This window comes from Benincasa hispida, chromosome 4, assembly GCF_009727055.1.
Source record: "Benincasa hispida cultivar B227 chromosome 4, ASM972705v1, whole genome shotgun sequence".
Taxonomy (NCBI): domain Eukaryota; kingdom Viridiplantae; phylum Streptophyta; class Magnoliopsida; order Cucurbitales; family Cucurbitaceae; genus Benincasa; species Benincasa hispida.
Window position 1 is genome coordinate 64,883,307 of NC_052352.1, and position 22,597 is coordinate 64,905,903.

The 22,597-nt window shown below is 31.9% G+C and overlaps 1 protein-coding gene across 1 annotated transcript; it reads right to left on the bottom strand.

Annotated features, from left to right (window-relative positions):
- Positions 1-868: 868 nt before the first annotated feature.
- Positions 869-6,269, bottom strand: LOC120075126 (wall-associated receptor kinase-like 20). The gene is made up of 4 exons (XM_039028301.1): positions 5,421-6,269; positions 5,282-5,335; positions 3,593-4,048; positions 869-1,617 (listed from the first exon to the last, which is right to left on the bottom strand). Exons 1-4 carry the CDS (start codon positions 6,190-6,192, stop codon positions 1,022-1,024), a joined length of 1,878 nt encoding a protein of 625 aa, XP_038884229.1. The 5' UTR covers positions 6,193-6,269; the 3' UTR covers positions 869-1,021.
- Positions 6,270-22,597: the final 16,328 nt, after the last annotated feature.

A 22,597-nucleotide genomic window follows, 5' to 3' on the forward strand; every position in this document is an offset into this window, starting at 1 on the left:
AATCGAATAGAAAATTATCATTGACCCATGATTATTTTTTAATAGAATTATTATTTTATGTTCATCTGGAGTACCCATTTTGGAATTATTATTGTGGTTCTCCTCCCTGCTATTTTATTGTTCTACTGCCTCTTTAAATTTAGTCCATAATTCCAGCACTTCGTTTCAAAAACAAGATTGGCCATGAAATTTAAATACCATTCAATCTCTTCATGGTGTAACTATTGGATTTGAAATTGGAAGAAGGAGCTACTTTGGTTAAAGTCATCTTCAGTACGTTGTTATAAGGTCTTTGTTTAAATATTTACTATCACAATTATAATTGGTAAATTGAACTTAACGAGAAATATAGGTACCTATTGCAGCCGTTATTGAAGCTGATTCCAGCGTTTGTTAAAACTGCTATAATAGACCTTTTCAACATAGCTTTTGTCAGCAGTTTGTTAACCACTGGGAAATACCTCCCAACAGTTTAAAATTGTCGTCATAGCACATAAAAACTGCTGCAAGAGACCCTAACTCTTATAGTGTTTGGTCTATCATGATATATAATCTTCACGTGAAAAAAAAAATGAAAATTTATGTCAAAAGAGGCATGTTTTTCTAAAACTAACATCGTAGAGATTTTCTTTCATCACTTATATAATATCAACTGACATCTAAAACCTAAATTATTGTATTGATTGCACCAATATACAATAATTATACTTTAAATATATTTTTATAGATTCTTACCAATGAATGTGACGCACTTCAACCACAAGACTCAATAAACACTATTGTATGTGAGTAATTGTATAGAAACTAGAAAATTTTGAGGAACAATTCTAGTCCATTAATCCACTCCAAAATATATCTTAAAAAAAAATGGAAAAAAAAGTAATTTATCACATACTAAATTATGATTCGAAATTGAAGTGCTACACCAAGTTTTATTTCCCCTACTAAAAACCCTTTACATCAAATTTAAAGAGCTCAAACTAAGCGATGCATAACACAAACATAGGCAAGTAAATAATATTCAAGCCTTGGCAATGGCGACGCTAATGATGTACTGAATCTCCTCCACCACTTCTTTCATAGAAGGCCGATTCTGCCTTCTCTGTTCCAAGCACCCCACAGCAAGAAACCCCAAAGCCTTCATCGTATCAACCTCCACATCACTGGCTCCCTTCTTCAGTCTCGGATCAATGGCATCCACCAATCTCTCTTCTTCCACCAGTCGCTGCACGTAAACCGCCAAGTTGACATCGTCCGCCTCCCGACCGAAGTCTATGGCCTTCTGCGATGTCAACAGCTCAAGCAGAACGACTCCAAAGCTGTACACATCGCTCTTGTCAGTCAGTTGGTAGTTTCGATAGTACTCGGGGTCGAGGTAGCCTAGAGTTCCCTGGGCGCAAGTTGAGATATGGCTTAGATCGGTTTCCGCTAATCGGGAGAGACCGAAATCCGAAACTTTTGGGATTAGCTTGTGATCTAGTAGGATGTTGCTGGATTTTACGTCTCGGTGGTAAATGGGTGGAACTGCTGAGAAATGAAGGTATGCTAGTCCTTCTGCTGTGCCTTGCGCGATTCGGAGCCGTTCCTCCCATGATAATGCCTTTGTGTTGTTCGTACCTATACATACAAATACATATCAATAATTTAGGATTCAATTTTGTGAGGTTAATTTTTTTTGTTCAACTTTACCACCTAAACTTAATTCTCAGATTATATTATTATCTACTACTTCAATTCATTTTAAAAACAATAATAAATATTTCGAAGGAGATTTATTGGACACAAAATTGAAAGTTAACCTTAATATTTTTTTTAAAATATATATATATATATATATATTTGTCTCTAGTAACAATTTAGTCCTTGAACTTTAGTTGACCAACATTTAGTTCCTAAACTTTAATAAATAATAGTTTAGCCCTTATATTTTAATAAGTAACAACTTAGTTCTTATAATTGAAAATTGTAGCAATTTAATCTCTATCATGACAAATCTCTTCAAAATTAAGTGTTGATTTTTATTATGTTAAGATTTAATTTTTATAATTATATATAAAGAAATCGATTATTCATCAACTTATTGGTCTATATGTCATGCAAAAAAAATTTCATTAAATTCTAAATCATTACAAATAGTAAACTATAAAGATTAAATTATTACTTATTAAAGTTCAATGACTAAGACCCCGTTTGGTAATCATTTGGTTTTTTTTTTTAGTTTTGAAAATTAAGTATATTTCATCCACATTTCTTATAATGATTTACATCTTTTTAAAATACAATAGTTGAATTTTTAGCCAAATTTCAAAAATAAAAATAATTTTTGAAAGTTACTTTTTTAAGTTCTCAAAATTTTGCTTGATTTTTTAAACCATTAGTGAAAAGTATAACAAAAGAAGAAATTTAGAAGTGAAGGTAGTGTCCATAGGCTTAATTTTAAAAAAACAAAATAGTTATCAAACGGGGTTTCAATTGTTACAAGTTTGAAAGTATATGGACTAAACCATTATCAATTAAAGATCAAGGACAAAATTATTAATATTTTCATAAAAGTTTATGGATCAAAAGTATTTTTTAACATTAATTTTTATTTAATATATAAAATAGTTTTTTAAAAAATGAATATATCAAAAGACTTGATCAGATACAAACTTGAAAGTTCATGACATATTATTGAACATATAATTGAAAGCTAGAGGAATATAAGGAGTAAAGAGTGACATAGTAAGGAGTAAGAAGTTATAAAGTCTAGGGAGACGGGAACTCCCGAGACTCATAGTATAAAGAGTTGACAAGATATAAAATTAATATTTTTTAGTAGTGAGACCCGCCAACTCCTTGGACCAAACAAGGAGTGGAGTTCACAACTTCTACTTCACAACTCCTTCGGCCAAACACACCCGGGGCAAAGAGTAGAATAGTGAACTCCAAAGGTGTGTTTGATGGCAACGACTATCTTAAGACTATAATAATCGTCTCTTGTTATAGTAAATATTATTTTGTATTCTCTATAGTTAACACTATTTCAAAATCCCAACAGTTTTTACTATTTTACCTTCATCATTTTCTTTATTCTTTGCTATAATATGTTTTCTATTTCTTTCTTAAACTAAAATAGTCTACACCTCAAACACATACTATTATAATCTAAACTAAAATAATTAATATCTCAAATACAAACTATTATAACCCAATTATAATAACTTAGAACTATAATAACAAATCCTTTGTCCCAAACACGCTAAAGCCGTTGTGAAGTCTAGATAGTTGTGAACTCTTTGAGTCTAGAGTTAGTGGTGAGACCCATAAATTCTCTAGGCCAAATAAGAGGTTTACGATTACTACTTTCCAACTCCTACTTCTATACTCATTGGGTGTCAATTTGAAAAGTTTTATGTATTTTCTTACTAATTTTTTTTACCATGATTTTTATATTTTCTAACTAAACTTGTGTGTTCTTAGTTAAATTTCCAAAATAAAAACAATTGTTTTTTTTTAAAAAGTCCAAATCAGAGTAGTGTGTATAAACAATTAATTTTAAAAAATCATACGGTTAATAAAGCTGGTATTGAAATTTAAAAGTGTATAGTACCTTGTAAATGGTCGAGAAGAGTGCCGTTGGGGATATATTCGTACACCAAAATTGGCTGCTCTAGTTCGACGCAGCAGCCAAGAAGCCGGACAAGACTCCGGTGGTTAACTTGGCAGAGGATTCGGACCTCATTCAAGACTTGGTCGGTGCCCTTCGCGTTTCCGAGCTTGGCACATTTCACGGCCACAGTGGTTCCGTCCCCGAGAATGCCTTTATAGACCTCGCCATAGCCGCCGGCACCCAGAAGACGGTCGGCGGAGAAGTTGTGGGTGGCTCTCTTGATCTCTTTGCCGGTGAAGATCTTTGCCGCTCTTCCGCCTCCGCCGTTGGAATTCAGAATGGCTTCACGCTCCTTTGTTAAACGATCTTGAGCTTCTTTTGCTCTTCTACGCCGATTGTACACTAGCATCGCTATTGTTGAGACGATCACCGCCGCGCCCACGCCGGATACGATGCCTATACACATTAGTTTTTTCCTTAATTAGTAACGTTGGGTTATAAATATATGTTAAAATACCATTTTGAATACTATACTATTTAATTTTAGAGGAATCATTTAACTAAGATTCTTTTAAAAGTACTTATATAAGTATAATAATTATTTTATTATTTAAAAATTGTGTTTCCAAAAGGCAAAAATAAAAACATTCAGTATAAAATAAGTTTAAGGAAGAAATTTAGATATTGTTGAGAATTCATTTCAATGGGTAGTAGATATATAGCATAAATGAACTTGCCTTCTTACTAGCAAATACATTTTTTTCTTATTAATTATGGATTAAATTATAGTTTTAATATTTGAACGTTTGGTTCACTCAACGTTAAAACATTAAAGACCCTTTTAAATGTAGTTTTCAATCATCGCCATTAATATTTTTATAGTTAATTTAAAAATCATTACTAACAATTTATATGTATACTAAACCACATATATTTCTACTTAGTTCATAAACTACCTAAGCATGAAATGTCAACTTTTGATTTTGATTTAAATACATCAATCACTTAAATGTTCATATTACCATGATGATTAGTCACGTAACTCAAAACAAATAAGGTGTCAATAAGATACACTAAGGAAGAATGAACTAGAAAAATAAATTGAAAATGTACGTTTGTCCAATTGATTTCCTATTTTACCCTTACCCCTACCCTTTATTTCTGTTCATTAATAGGCAAATTCCAATTTACACCACTAAATTTTAGGGGTGGTATCAATTTAAATCCTGAATTTTAAAAGTTGTATCAATTTAAACCTCAAACTAATAATTGTGTCAATTTAAACCCTAAACTTTTATAATTATATCAATATCTTTCTTTAGATTTAGTTTGAAAAATATAAGACAAAATATTTTATTTATTTCAATTAAACTTATGTAAGTTTAGAGTTTTAATTGATAAAATTACAAGTCTTTTACTATGTTTATCCATATGAAACATAACGAATGATTTAAATTGATACAACTCTTAAAGTTTATGGTTGAAATTGATAAAATTATTAATTTGAAATTTAAAGTGATACAATCCACGAAGTTTAAGGTTAAAATGATATAATTATTGGTTTAGGATTGAAAATTTAGAGGTATAAATTAATATTAGATTTTAATATGAAAACAAGAATTTAATCATAATTTGTAATTTGCTAGTTTCTTGAATTTTGAAAGGAAAAAAAGAGAGAGAGATTATTACCAGCTATCAGTGCAGTTCGGTGCTTATTACAACCATCAGGATCATGACACGTATCTGCGATAAAAAACAAATCAACCACGATCAATCCACCTCTAATTTTGCCTACGTGGCAAACGGAGAGAAAAAGTAAAAAACTCACTTTGAGAGCAGATTCCAGCAACGGGGTCCCACACAAACCCAGAATTACAAATACAGCGTTTTAACGTCGTTCCATTGCCGTCAGCACCACAAACCGCGTTCCCATCACAATCGGCCTGGTTATTACAAACCGGCTCACTCGGCAAAAGCCACTGCAGCTCTAAACCGGGTTCAGGCCACTGAACCACTCCCAAACTCGGGTCCAAATTCACAAAACTCGTGTACGCGCTACATCCCGATTCCCTCACCCGAATCATGTACGAATTCGACGACCCACCCGCCCGAAACGTACAGCACAGCGGCGGCGCCTCGCACGCCGCCGCCCCTCTCGACCCATTGATGTACGAATGGCACAGACTCGTCGACGAGCAGTTCAACGGCGAGCGTAGGAGCGAATCCGTACAATTGAAGTAGAGGATCGTGTTCCCGCTCGTCACGTTGAAGGGTAAACTACTGTTCAATTGGATCCCGTCGTAGGCGATATCCGCTGTCACGCACGTGTTGGGGACGAAATTTGAGGGCTGAATCACCAGTCGTTGGATCGACGGGTTGATTGAGATGATCGGGTACGTGTTGTTAAGCGTATCGAATTTCAGTAAGCCTGCGTCGCACCGGATCTTGTACGATTGGTCCCCACAGGTGGGGCTCGTACTCAGAGGATAAGGGACGACAGCGCCACCGCAGTCCGGACATCGGGTGACGGAGGTTGCGATTTCGGCGGTGGCGAGTAGCGCCGCCGTGAAGAGGAGTAGCCGTTTCGAAATGGATGCCATTGATATTTTGATGGGAAGCTGAAACTGGTGGTGGGTTTTGTTATTTCAATCGGTGAGTTGAAACTTGAAATAAATGGAAAATATATTATATTTATTTTTCTTTGAAGTATGAAGAATGGTGGAAGTCAAACTTAGCGACATGTGCGTAATTAAAAACTTGTTTGAGCTGTTTTTTTCGAAGAAATTTGTGTCAATTTCGCAATTTAAAATGTTGACCTTATACCTCTTTTCTGAATTTTAAACATCCGAATGTACCAAGGGGAAGCGATAATTAGAAAAGAAAGCGAAAATGGATTTTTAAACTTGTGTTACCAATTTTTTTTTGGGTAAACTATAAACTAATTTTTAGTGGAAAATAAAGTATTAGACTCGAACATTTTTACCTTCATACTTCTTTGGTTTCTAAAATTTAGTTTTTAGTTTTTGAATTTTTAAAAATGATTCTACTCACTCTGTGTAGTTGGCTGTTTATTAATTGCCTACACCCAACTTACGGATGGTTAAATGTACAATCGTATGACACTTTTGACTTTCCTTTCTAAAAACCACCAAAACCCTATCATTTTGGTTTTCACAAAAATATCTGTTTCAAAAGATTAATTAACTTTGGCCCAAATTGATTTAAATTGGGGTTAAATACTATTTTAGTTCTTCATTTAAACTTTTGTATTTTGTTCTATATTTTTAATTTTGACACATTTTGGTTTCTCTACTTTCAAAATGTTTATTTTGGTCATTGTACTTTCAATTTTGATTTATTTTAGTCTTTAAACTTCCAAAAAATATCCATTTTGATCCTTTAGAAATGAAGTAAAAATGAAAGTGAGGGGACCATAATGGTTAGTTTTTGAAAAGACAAGGACCAAAATGCATATTTTGAAAATACAGGAACTAAAATAAACCAAAGTTAAAAGTATGATGACTAAAATTAATATTTTAAAATATAAATATCAAAATGAACCAAAACAAGAAATACAAGTCCATACTAGTATTTAAACATTTAAATTTAGTGACTACTCTATCCATCAAAACGAGCTGGTTACTATTTTGTAGGCTTTTATATATATATATATATAGATAACGGTTATTTTGTAATTGTTGGTGTAGTATGAACAATGTCAATTAGAAGATGGAATGGACAAAATTTAATGGTAAAATTGTTGATTTTATATTTAATTTGTAAGATTATTTTTAAATATAGAAAAATGAACCAAAATATTTATAAATAAAATAAAATTTTACTGTATATCTATCTCTGTGTCATGTTATGATAGACACACTTAATAGTCTACTGTGATCTATCGCATATAGACTGTGATATTTTATTAATATTTGTAAATATTTTCAACAATTTAGTTATTTAAAATCATTTCCATAATCTTTACTTGTTTCTTTCTAACTTTTTAAACCTAGATTTTACAATTAAAAAAGAAAAACTTTTAATCAAATTTCTTTAAAAATGTAATTGAAAAAGTACTTCTATTATTCCTTTTTAACTATAAACATTTGGTTGGGTTTTGAAAACATAAACTTAATTTTTAAAATCAAATAATAAGAAAAATAATAATAAATAGTCATCAAAGGAATGTTATTGGTTACACAAGAATCTCAGTGAGAGTTTTATTAAATATAATTACATCACTTAATATTCCACCAATATATATTAATAAAATATATAATAAAAATAAACTTAGTTCAACAGTAATTAATATGGCTTTCTTTATGGCTTTCTTTCTTATAAGTTAAAAGGTCTGATTCCATTTTCATAATTATTATATAAAAAAAAATATATATGATGAAAATATTGATTTATCATGAGATAAATTTAAAGTATAATTCCAAGGGGAAATTAATAATGTTGGATTGTTTTCCTATCTAATAGTTTATATTGTCAATATTGGGATCTTTCAGTTGAGTAAACCAATTCATTTGGGTGATGATCGATGTGATGGATAATCTCACTTCAACAATAATCAATTTGGCTTAATTAGAAAATTAGTGTGTTTAGTTGACTAAAATGATATTGGGTCAAAATTATTGAATATGCCAACTGTATAGCATTTCACTTATTGAATTATGATATATATGACGTCGACATTTCAAACATTATGCAAAAGATAACAGCAACAAGAGATTGATTGTGCATATCTTAGAGTTAGACATTATTATTATTATTACTATTATTATATATATCTAAAATACATTTGGAATGTGAAAAATTGACAAAAATAAAACAATATAAAGTCTTCGTTTGCAAATTTACCTATTTAGTCAAACCCTAAATTCCGCGTCCATTGTATTTATTTAACCAGCGTTATTCTTACCAACCCATGGGCTTGTTCCATGATTATCTTCCTTTGTATGTATGTATATATTATTCCAAATTTTAAATATATTTTTCAAAATCCGCATTATTCAACTATCATAATATTTGTACTATAAATTTTATTTATATATATTCTCAATGTCAAATTTTGGTTATATTATTATTTTTTTTTGTGAGCCTTTAAAAAATTATTCAAGTAGAATATTTTTATAAAGTGTTAATATACTTAAATTTATCATTACTCATCAATTTAATTTTTGTAATGAACTATAATTTAATATATAGTATCAGATCATATAACAACTCTTTAACATTAGCAAAAACCTCATTTAACGATTAAATAAATTATATTCCAATTTGAAGTACAAGATTTGAGGCGAACCGGAAGAGATATAATCATATACGACTCATGAATTTCACTTGCCTTCATGTGAGGCCTAAAGTTCAGACTTTGTTTCAGTATGCTCTTGTTAATTTAATAATTCCTGTAGTACAATATCAACGATGTTGATAGATATCCTTTATTTTAATTGATTTTTTAACAACATGTGGAATGGAAAAATTGAACTTTTGATTTTGATATTACAGGTATCAGGTACTATGTCAATTGAGCTATGTTCATCTTGATAATATTTTTTTAATCTATTTATTTGCTCAAATTAACACTAGATTTTTACTTCATATTTGGAGGGGGGAGATATTTATGGTGGTTAAGTTTTTAATTTAGTTTTTGTTTGATCCTTATTTTTCAAGATGTTATACTTTTACTATTGAATTTTGAGTTTTATTTCAATTTAATCTCTATGACTATAAGATTTATATGGTTAACATTGATTTTTTACTAAATACTTACTTTCAATCTATGGTGTTAATGTCTATTAATTAATTTAAAAGAATCAAATAACTTTCACTAATTCTCCATTACAATTAAAATTAATTTTAAAAAATCCACATCATAATTATTTTAAATTAATTAACTAAAAGTTAATGTCACCTACCAAATAAGCAGCCAAAGTAAGTGTAGCTCAATGCATATGAGTGTGCTAGTAATCCATAAGGTCTGTAGATAGAGATGTCCACGGGGCAGGGCGGGGTCGGGGATGTCATTCCCCATCCCCGTCCCCGCTCCCCATTTTATTTACCATCCCCGTGAAATTCTCCATGTGGATCGGGGCGGGGATTCCCTGCGGGAATTTTTTCCCGTTACCTTTTTTTTTTTTTTGTAAAAAACCAAATAATTTAAATCACTAATGTGAGTAAATTTTAATTAAATGATTAGCTTTATCACTAAATTATTATTATGGTTAGTTTTGTATGACAATTTGAATTTAAAGATAAATTACTCAAATTTTGGACTAAAAAGACTAATTAATTTTTTTAGTAGAAAGAAATAAATATAAATCAAATTATTCATATATATAATCTAAATTTAAACATATTCATTATCTTTCCCAATAAATAACCAAATTTGAAATTTAAATGTAATATTTATATAATAATAATAATAGCATAACATTAGATAACTATACTAAATAAATAAATAAAAGCTAATCGGGGCGGGGACGAGGAATGCATTCCTTGTCCCCGTCCCCGTTTAGCTCACGGAGAATTTTTTTCCCCCACTCCCTCTCTCATTCCCCGCATAATCGGGGAATCCGGGGCGAGACCCGTCCCCGTGGGAAAATTGGACATCTCTATCTGTAGCTACCTCTAATTGTACTTTGAAAAAAAAAAAAAAAAACATTAGTAAAATTTGAGTATAAAAGTGTGAAATATTAAAATTTAAGAACCAAGTGAAAACTAAACTTAAAACCTAAGAGCCAAAATGTAACATTTTGAAACCTATGAATCAAATAAAAACTAACTCAAAACATAGAGACCAAAGAGTATTTTTCCTCATGTTTTTATCTCTCCTTTTATCTGAATTAAAAAGTATGAAAACTTTCTATACATATAGCTTAAATAAATAGGTTTAATTACACAATTACTTTTTTTTTTTACATGAAAGTCCTAATAAGCTATTATTTTACACGAAACCGGATGCAATTTTCTTTTTCAATCATTCTTACTATTCACTTTTTAAAATAGATTTATACATATAATAATGAGTTGAGCACAAAAATATTTAGATCGAGGTGGTTGCATTTTAAAAATACCTAGCAAAAAATCATTGCAAAAATGCATAAACATATATTTCAAGAGATTTTGTTAGTATTTATAGGACAAAAACACCCCTCCATCCAGATTTTTGGTTTTTAAATTAAATTTAACCAACTAACCTAATCCGTACAATCAAGGACACCTATTTAATAAATTACACGTAAACAAAAATAAAAATAAATATAAAAATGTCAAAATTCCTAATTTTCACCAGGGGTGTACATCAGTCGGTCGATATCAGTTTGGGAGAAAAATGGCACTCAAAATCGACCAAAAAAAAGGTGTAAAATTCACCCGTACATCGGTCGGGTCGGCCGGTTTGGGAGAAAAAATTTAAATAAATCATGTAATGGTTTGAAAATTAGGCAACATAAAAATAATAATAAATCAATACTAAAATAGTAGGCTTGAGCCTGGGTTGGTGGTAATGGGCTTGCTTTTATACTTATTTTTTTAAAAAATAAAAAAAATAAAAAGATAAATATATAAATATATATATATATATACACACACACACATACACGTCGGTCGGTCGGTTTTTCAAATTTTTTTTATCAGGAAACCCGAAAACCAACCGACTGACCTTAATTCGGTCAATTTTGATCGGTTGAGTCGGTTTCGATGCTTTTATGTACACCCCTAATTTTCACAATATCAGAGCCATGTATATCTATAAAGTTATGCAGTTAAACAAACCTAACAATAAAAAATGTTGATTTTTCATTATATATCCATGTAAAACAAGAGTAGTCATCAATGAATAAAACAAAATATTGATAACCATTTATTGTAGGGGTGGGAGCAGGGCCCCAAACATCGGAATGAACAAGGCTAAATGGTTTATTGCAGAGAGATGCTGAAGTAGGAAATGAAAAAGTAGGTTGTTTTGCTAGTTTGCAATGTAAACAATCAAATGAACGAAATTTAGAGGCATTACTTAAGGTACCAACAGAATTTAGGCTACAAAGTTTGTCAGATGACGCATAGCCAAGACGAAGGTGCCATTAATACGTATTGGTATCTGTAACAGCTGCAGACACAGATGGCAGAATAGGAGGCTGAAGGGACATGAGCTCAAATAATTTTCTACCTTATGACCCGTGCCAACCATTTGACCCGTCCACATATCTTGAACCTGACAACAATGAGAGGAAAAGAGAACAGTTAGTCCCAGGTCACACAGTTGTCCAACAAAGACAAGATTGAAAGTCAAGTGTGAGACATGATAAGTAGTGGATAAACTAAGACTCGATGTACTGACAGTCCCAACATGTGAAATAGGCATGTGGTTACCATCAGCAGATTATACCGAAGGCAGGGATTGTACAGGGGTGGAGGAAGACAGTAAGGCCATATTTAAGGTCATGTGATTGCAGCAGGCTAAATCGAGGAGCCAATATGTATCTGGTGTGGCAGCAAGGGTAGGAGAGTTGAGAGAGAACACCTGTTTCAGCAAGTCCTGAAGATCGCTGATTTGGATACTTGGAGGATTGGGGGGTACCACATCCGAGGCAGTGGTAGCTGCCATGACAGACGAAGAACCATGCTTGGGAAATTCTTGATTATTGATGTATCCTGGAGGTCGAGGTGGTTTGGTAGGACAGTTGTCCAAGATATGACGCCTTTTGTGGCAGTATCTGCATTCATTGGTAGGGCAACTAGAAAATCTGTGACCATGTTGTTTGCAGTTCTTGCAAAAAACCGAGTTAGTTGGAAATCGTGAATGGCTGGTTGCGAAAGCAACGTTCGGGGAAGGAGAGAAGACTAACCCAAGTCGCCTTTTTTCAAAGAGAATTTCCTGAATCGTTGCATCAAGAGATGGTAGTGGACCGTGGTGTAACAAGGCAGCACTAATAGACTCATACTCAGAACGAAACCCCATAAGGACCTTAATAAGTTGTAGATGATCTGGACTGATCTTAGTTTGGTCTAATTGAGTCCAAATAGGTTGAAGAATAGTGAAATATTCATTCATGGATTGGCCGATCTCCTAACTTGTGCCAACTAGAGTAGTATGAAGCTGATAGTAATGGGCAAGACCTACGGTTTGGAATCGTTCGGACAGAAAATCCCAAAGTTCTTTAGCTGTGTCAACCGCATTGAATTGAGTATGAATGGCTAGGATGGAGGTATTACCCAACCAGATGATTATCTAATGATTCTTGTTGTCCCAGTCTTCTATTATGTCCACAAATTTACTGTCTTCTTCAGTGGCTCCTTTGACAAGGTTAAAGACATCACCTATTATCACTCGCCATAATTTATGACTAATTAGGAAGCTCTTCATTTGATAGGTCCAGGTAATATAGTTGGTTCTGTCAAGGATTGTGCTGATAGGACGAAAGATGTTTTCTCCATTTATAGCAAGGAGAAAAAAATATAACAGTATGAGTTAAAGAAAAAAAACCAAAACCAAAACAATAGGATCAACTCGGATTCGACTTAGCTCCCTCATCGGCTTGGCAGCTCGATTTGATCTCAACTCGATGTGCGGTTCTTCACAGGCTCGGGTCCAAGTTGCGAGTTGGGTGTGGGTCAAGATTCGGGTCGAGTTCTTCACGCGCTTCGGATGTGAGACACGAACCCCGATCGAGGATTTGGAATTGAGGATCGAGGGTCAAGTTCTTGACTAGGAATCGAGGATTGAGGGTCGAGTTCTTCACAGTGAGGATCGAGGGTCAAGTTTTGAATCGAGAATCAGGGATCGAGGGTCGAGTTTTTCATAGTAGCTTCGGATAGGGAATTTGGGTGGTTCTTCTTCACACCGGACAGAAGATCTGAGCGGATGACATTGGTGTGATGACTAGACGGCAGTGATGACAGAGAACAAGAGGAAGAAGAAACCAGCTAGCAAGGCTCTGATACCGTGTAAAAACAAGATCTGAATGGATGATTTTCTGTGTGTCTCTATTGATCAATTGTATAAGTATAAATAGCTTGGTACAACACTAAAATTAGCTAACAAGAATCCCTTAACAAAGCTCAACTATCTAACAAAAGAAGATTTGACTTTGCAACCTGAAAATCCTAACAAAAGTAGTTTATAATTTAACAGAACTCATGAGCAACCAAAAATGCATCAAATTTTTCAATCAATCGAACACCACCATGTGGAAATCCCGGTATTCTCGGGGTAGAGAATCATTGAGAGTATATGCGCTTCAAGATGAATTTGGAAAAATGGATGAATGTTCTTGATTTTAGAGAGTCCAGGATCACATCACAACACCTATATTTATACTAGAATTGAAGGGAAAGATAAAAGATTCAACTCTCCCACTTCCATATATTAGTTAATAAAAGAATAATGAGGAAGGGAAAAAGTTACCAAATAACTCCCTTCCCTAATAACTAAATTATTTAATTAACAAAAACTAATTTTCTTTCCTTTATATATATATATATATATATATTAAAAGAAACATATATTATATCTAATGTAACATATGACCTATAGTTTATATCATATCATATAATATAATCTATAGTTTAATATTCTCTCGTTTAACCTATAATATTTAATAAGAATCAAATTCATATTAATTTTAAGATTTGCACAATATTCAAATATTCATTTTCTCTCAAATAAAACTTTATATTATTATATTTCATATAAATATTTTTTTATCAATTATATCTTATATAATTAATTCTCTTTATTAATTTGAAAAATTCAAATTAATCCAAATTAATTCAATTCTCTTTAATCTCAATTGAACTAACGAGGAGATCTTATGAACCTATAAATTGAAGTTTCAATAGTACTTGATTAATCAATTGAGCTCTTTAATTGAATTAATCAACTTCCATTAATTGTTGGTCACTCCACTAAAGGAAAAGAGACCGTGGTGTTTGGATGCCCAAGTATATGGGTTGGGCGATCGTGTGCATGCCAAGGCTCGTGGCTGAGGCTTATGAGTGGGCGCCCAGGTGCACATCAAAAACCTCTTTAGAGGTTAGTGACACTGTCCCCGAGCACGCGCCTTAGGCCCTCCCAACACCCCACGCTCGCCTTTCGGCTCCTACTTATCCTACACCTCTCAAGTCATTTCACAAAGTCGGACTAGAGTCAAGCTCAACAGGGTCTTCTTTCCCTGCTGATTCTGCCATGCCCGTTGGTCACTCCACTAAAGATCGACAGTTGCATTCTTCGCAATATGGATAAATTTCTGTGTCCATTAGATATAACCAATCAACAGTACATTGATCCTTCACAGATTGCTCCTAAGTACAACTGGGCCCACCACTAATCCCTATAATGAACAATAACTTATAGTCCAACTATAACCAAACCCTCGAGTCAGGAGAGAGTGTGTCGCCACATTGTTCAAGTCTAAGAATCAAACCCTTCTTGGACCAAGAGAGGGTGTGACGCCACATTGTTCAAGCCCCAGAATTAGCCCTTAAGGAGCAATTTCTTTACCTACCCTAAGAATAGGGAAGGAGTGAATTCATTCTTGCGAACTTGCGTTCCTAACTCCCCAACCAGACGAATCTCAAACTGATAGACATATTGAGTCGGTCAAATTAGTCATTTTCACTCATACAAATCAAAGGACCGCCTTCATAGGCAACAGTCTATAACTTGATTCAGATCAAGTCACTTATGGTATGAAATGTAAGTCCCTACTAATAATGGTTATTTATAGAGACGGTCTTATACAAACTCTTTGTATGGAGTACCTCGCTCACATATCTTCACATGAATGATCAGAATCAGATCATTTGTGCACTTTACAACAATTGTAATAATTACAAAGCGGGTCGTATTTGTAGTGTCACAAGATAAGGTACCCAACCTTATCCATCTACTATTAACCGTTTAGGTTATTACTTAATCCACCGATATGCCTCTACATACATGTTTAAGTTATAGAAGGTAACCTGAATTTGGGTTTATTGTTTTTTTTTTTTTTTGTGGGTTAATGTAACTAAATGTCAAATATTAGATAAATAAAGTGGTTGTACAATACAATTGTAAACTACAAAACCACGAGATTTAAGACATCAACCGCAACACAGATGTATACCTTTTCAGTCGTTACATGACCCTCACACCCATCTTTAGTCGTACCCTTAACACTTACCATCCATCTACCCTTAACACTTACCATCCATTTAACCTTTTCGACCGTCTACCCATCTCCCTGAGATATACCTTCTTTGCCACCTCCACTAAAAATGCCCCCACTGTAAATAGTCGATCGGAAAGCCTTCATCGAAAAAAATTATTTACCTGTATACCTGCATGTAAAGGTTAGTACCTCTATTATTGCCGATAAGACTATTAATGTATTGATTGGTAGCTGGTTAGATTGTACTGTGAATATTGTATGACCATGACTATCGAATCAATATTATTGATGTTTATTTTGTTATATTAACCCTAATATAGTCATGATATAATGTTTCGATGAGAGTGGCCTCTTACTGGGTAGATATCTATAAATTTAGGGATTTCATACAGTTACCAACGATTTTAAAATTTTAAAATTTCCGACTCTTACATTTTAGGAAGTTGTGTATCATAAAACTGATTTACAATCCCTTCATAGTAAAAATCTTGAAAATGGTTATGATTTTTTTTATTGTTTAGTGATAGCAAAGGAAAAAAAACAATCGAAAACAAGAGTAAGTGCTATACTACAAACTGTTAGTGATTCCATCAAAGAAAAATAAGAAACAGGCTCGCCAGTCAAAGTGGGTAGCGATAGCAAGGGGGTTATTTAGATTTGGGGGGAGTTTTGAAAGTTTATTAGGGAAAAGGGGAGGTTTCAAACTTATTTAAGAGAAAGGAGGACTTTTTTTGTCCCCATCCGAGCAATATTTTATTATTTTTTTCCGTCAACAATATTTTATTTTATTTTTTCCACACTGAATGCATCTCTTTGCGTCTCTTGAAGAGACGCATTCATTAAAAAAAAGGATGCGTTTCTTGAAGAGACACATCCCTAAAAAATTAAAAAAAATAATAATAAAATACTTTTGCTATTATTTTTTTCATTCTTTTAACAACCCGAAACCTAACTCTTTCATTATTATGTTTTTCTTACAGTTAATAATATTTCATTTGTTTAACTCTAAATCATTCTTACCTAAAATCAACTATCTCACTAATCTCGTTTTTTATTTTGATAGTAATATTACTAGTTTTTTAAAAGTATAAATAATAATATTATTTTGAGATTAAGAAATTGCTATAATTGATTTGATATACTCAATATTAATTTTTAATTTCAAATTATTGTTTTTGTTTAAAGTTGTTAGAAACTTATGCAAAAATATAGATATTAACTTTCGACTATTGTAAATAATATTCAAGGTTCTTTAAGATGTGTTGTAGACTGCAAGTGCATTTTCGTAATTGAATTTCATTAATAAATTTAATCATATGTACAATGTTCTTTATTCGTGACTGGAAGAAGATCTTCTATTACGCCTAGATCGTTTATGTTGAGTGACATAGTGTCCACGATCGCCATGTCCTCCTACACTTGATGGTTGACTTTCCTCTACAAAGTGTATACCCTCACTATGTTATCGATATGTCACATACTGGTCATGGATATTTGGATGGACATGTGAAGTTTGTCCTTCTTCCATGCTTAGTGTACCGAGGGTTGTTGGAAAAAATTCAAATGTTGAGGGAGAGGACATCGTGGAAGTATGTGTAAAATGATCGAGTGGCGTTGTTGGATATTCATTCTGAACATTAGGTCAAATAGAACTATCCTCATGTCTTGCTGGATCACCTCGTTCTTCCATTGAAACATCACCATCGAAATATCGCACTCGATATATCGAGGTGAGTCTACACAAGGCTATTTGAGCAGATATTGGAAAATTTGGAAGCTCGACCTGAAAAAGAATTGAATAACAAGTTAATGACTTTAAAATTTATTTTGGTGTACAATGAAGAAATAAAATCAAACAATCATAGTAAACAATAAACTCATACCAACAAGTGATAGGATGCTCCTGCTTTAGTTATGTACTGCCTGCTCACAATGGAATACCATTCAATATATCCAGGCTCGGTACCTACACCATTGTTAATAGGAGGTTTATTAACAACCAAACTCTATCGATTTTCCCAGATTGTAATTTGAGGAGCCAAATATGCAATTCAGTCTCGCTCATGCCTGCCCCTTAGATCGTGTTAATGAAGTCGGGCGTCTGTATTGCAAGGTTAAGGAATTTGTTACAACGTCCCAAATTGATGCATCACACAATTTAGGTGATGCCACTCCACAATGAAGAAGCATATGAGTGGACATCTGGATGTCCATATCTCATTACCATCGAGACAGTATGGCGGCAATAGTTGGATAAGATGATTATATGACTCCCAAATAATCTGCACGCATATGTGTCAAAAAATGAATTAACCAGAAGATTGAAGCATTATGAATATATAATATATGAATGAATAAAATATTACCTGGTTAGGCATATGTGTATCGAATATGTGTCTACACTGTACTAGGACATGCATAGGTGCTCTAATTACAGAATAGTTGTCATTCCATCTACAACAATCAGAAGTTGAATTTTAGCTATTAGTATTTCATAATGAATACAACAATAATGAGGTAAATATGCTTACCTTACTTCAAGTGGTCTGTCACCTAAGTTATTCTCGTATCTATGGAGTCGTCGAGGTGCTAGAAGAAGAAATCGATCTCATGCCCAAATTTGTAGCAATAAAAGTGGGACTGCAATGTCTTTTCCATCTATAACTGCCTTGCATAGTTGCCTATACAACCATGCAAGACATCCAGTGTCCCAACTGTAAGTCCCGGCAACATCAAAATCCACCAAGAGAGGAAGATACATCAGGTGCACTCTATTGTTGGATTTGTCGGGAAATACCAATCCCCCAATCAACGTGAGAATATATGCTCGATTTAGAGTTAAACAAATGAAATATTATTAACTGTAAAAAAACATAAGTAATGAAAGAGTTGAGTTTCGGGTTGTTAAAAGAATGAAAAAAATAATAGCAAAAATATTTTATTATTTTTTTTAGGGAGGCGTCTCTTCAAGAAACGCATCTTTTTTTCTTTTTTTTTTTTTTTATAAATAAATGCATCTTTTCAAGAGATGCATTCAATGTGAAAAAAATAAAATAAAATATTATCGAATGCGTCTCTAGTACCGAAAAAAAAAATATTGCCGAATGGATGAGGACAAAAAAGTCCCCATTTCTCCTAAATAAGTTTGAAACCTCCCTTTTCCCTAATTAACTTTCAGAACTCCCTCCTAAATCTAAATAACCCAATAGCAAGGTATATCGAATTTTATACAACAATTTATAGTCTTATATATTTTATTCACTTTTTTTTTGTAAAAAAAAAAATTATGAATGAACAGAGCATGAATTAAGTAAGGCAGAAAGCAGTGCACATGGCAAACCACAGGAGAAAAAGGGTGTAAAGAGAGATATATACATACCAAAGGCTATAAAGAAGGGAGGTTCTCTAGAGCCAAAAACAAGAAAACCAATATATATTTAGTAATTACATGAACAACACAATATCCACAATCTATCATCTTATATAACGAATATCATGTTTAATGTTTATTTACATTTTCAGTATATTTGTAAACATATCAAAATAATAAATCATGATATATGCAATGTATATCTATACTTTTCAATATATTCAACATATACTTGAAATCTCAATAGAGAGGTGATATATTGATTTTCAACTAGGAATATAGGAGAAAATAAATGAAATCTACAAAAGAAATATTATTTTGAAATATTTTACCTTAAATTAATCCAATCAAAATTAATAAATAATAAAAACAAAGTCAAAATTTGAAAATAGTGTTAATAAGAAAAAAAAATTAAATATTTCAAAATTACATAAATTTACAAATTTTATGTAATTTTTTATATTTTAAAAATAAAATCCTTATATAGTTAATAGTAAATTAAAAAAACAATATATTATGAAAGAGAATATCAAAAGTAGGGGTGTATATGAGTTGGATTAGGTTGAATTGAAGGTGTTTGTAGGACCAACTCGAAAATTCGGGTTGGTTAGGTTGACAACCCAAATGATCCAAGTAAAGTCTCCCACCCAATCCAAACCAACCCTTAAAATTTGGATTGAGTTGGCTGGGTTGTCGGGTTATAACTTTTTTTTTAATTAAAAATATGTAAATTTATATAACTATTAACTAAAATCTCATAAAATTTAAATGCTAAACACCAAATATCTATGATATTTATTGCAAACATTAAACAAAAGCAAATACCATAACAATTTTATAAGAAAAATATTAAAAAATCACAAATTAATTAATACAAACCAATCAAACTTTAAACAAAGATTATCTATAAAATTCGGGTTGAGTTGGGTTAACCAAATTTTTTTTAGTCAACCCACGATCCAACCCAACTTAATCCAATAAAAATAATAACAAAAGTAATCCAACCTAACCCATATATTTTGGATTTGGTAGTTCGGATTATTTGAACATCCATGATAAAAAGGTTAAAACTGTTTGGATATGCTGCTATTACTGAATTTTAAAAAAATTATAAAATATTAATTTATATAGTAGACTAATACTCGGGGAAAGTCCAGATCCAAGAGAAGAGTTGGATATTGTATTGGCCCATATATATCATTATTGAGCTTTGGAGAGGCCCAAAATCCATTTTAAGTCGTTGATGAGCAATAAACGCATAGCATATGAGAAGTTGCATCAAACAATCCTTGTGACCAACTCCATGCCTATTCTGCCGCCCTCTCACTCTCCTTCTTCCCTATAAAAACACACCTCTCCGCCGCCATCAAACCTACAACCACATTCAAAAACCAACAAAAAAAAATGGAGAATAATGGAGGAACAAGCTTCTTTCAAATGCCACTTCATTACCCGAGATACTCGAAGAAGGACTACGAGGACATGCCTGAATGGAAGCTCGACCGTCTTCTCGTCGAGTACGGTCTCCCGACTCGTGGTGACTTGCCCTACAAACGACAGTTCGCTATGGGTGCTTTCCTTTGGCCGGATTTCCACCCTGCCTTTAAAGATCCCTCTCTTCTTAATAAGAAAGTTATGTAGTTGTTAAAAGCCCTTCCAACTTTTGTCTCTGGTTTATCATGTTGAAAGTTCAAAATAGGGATATGCTTTTGAGTTACTTTCATGTTCATCATGCAATTTGATATTTTCTTTTTCGTTTTCTAGCACAACAACTGCACGTGTAGATGATTAAATCTCTGACTTTTAGAAACGAAGCATTATTAAAAAATGTGATATACTGATTTTTTTGTCAGAGTTATTGTTCTTATTATCAAGAAACAAAATTGAAAAAGAGAAGAAGGACTAGTGCAGCCCCTGTCATGTCTATATTGTAATTAGAAGTGGAAGAAATAACCATGGGAAAGAAGCATCATATATGGAAAGAATATTAGTATTAAATTATTATTTGAAAGACCAACTAACTACTATATATAGAAATAAAATAATTCATCACCATAACACATGTGTAGGAGAGAAAAGTATGGTGATGTACATAATCATCTCTTAGTATATGATTCAATAGTTAAAATATTATTGATTTTTAGTCTAAGTATAATTCAATAGTTAAGACATATATTTATTTTAACTTAGATGTGGAATCTCATTCTAAAATTCATAGATAAGACTGAAAAAAGTTTTAAAATTTACATAAAAGGTTTTAAGTTCTCAACTTCAGCATTTATAATTTTGTATATATTTTAAAGAGTAATTAAGTTATAAGTTTAATCTTTTTCAAAAAAAAAAAAAAAAAATTATGGTCATTGTATCTTAAAATTTAATTCAATTTTAATCTTTATACTTTAAAATGTCTAGATTTAGTTATTGGACTTTTAATAAATCTTAAATTTAATACTCTCTCAAAATTAATTTTTATTAAAATTGTCTAAATAATAATAATAATAATTGTCATATAAAAACATATAATTTGTGAATATAGTTTCAAAATTTAGAGTGCAATTGCTAATAAATAATAAGATTTTTTCCCCTAAATAATAATAAATAAGACAAGGAATAGATACTAAATTTAAGATTCTCTGCAAATGAATGTTCTTAAAATTGAATCGGTAAAAGTACAAGAACTAAAATAAAAAAATTCAAATTATAAGGACTAAAATGATATTCTAAATCCAAATTTGTATAATTATTTTGAGTATGTTTATACATTTTTAATAGGTATTTTGTCTCATTAGAAAATTCAAAAAACATAAAAAAGTTACGATCTCGTTTGGTAGTCATTTTACTTTTTGTTTTTGTTTTTGAAAATTAAGCTTGGCGGATAGTACTTCTATCTCCAATTTTTTTTTGTTATCTACTTTTCACCAATTGTTTAAAAAACCAAGCAAAATTTCGGGAACTAAAAAAAAAAAATAGTTTTCAAAAAATTAATTTTGTTTTTAGAATTTGATTAAGAATTCATTCATTGTACTTAACAAAAATGCAAATTATTGTGAGAAATATTGATGAATTATGCTTAATTTTAAAAAACAAAAGCAAAAAACTAAAGTCTCATTTGGTAACTATTTTGTTTTTTGAAAATTAAGTCCATGGATACTACTTCTAACTCCAAAATTATTTTTTTATTATCTACTTTTCACCAATGGTTAAGTAACTTTCAAAGAGTTGTTTTTGTTTTTGGAACTTGGTTAAGAATTCAATCATTTATTTAACATAGATGCAAATCATGGTAAGAAATATAGATGATATAAGTTTAATTTTAAAAAATAAAAACAAAAAATTAAATAGTTAACAAATAGAGTCTAAATGATTATGAAACGGGCCTATAATTTTAGAAATTTAGAAAAGGAACTAATAATTTAAAAAGTAAAGTAAATTAAAAAATCAGTCTTTATCTCAGGAAGCGATTGTCATGAATTC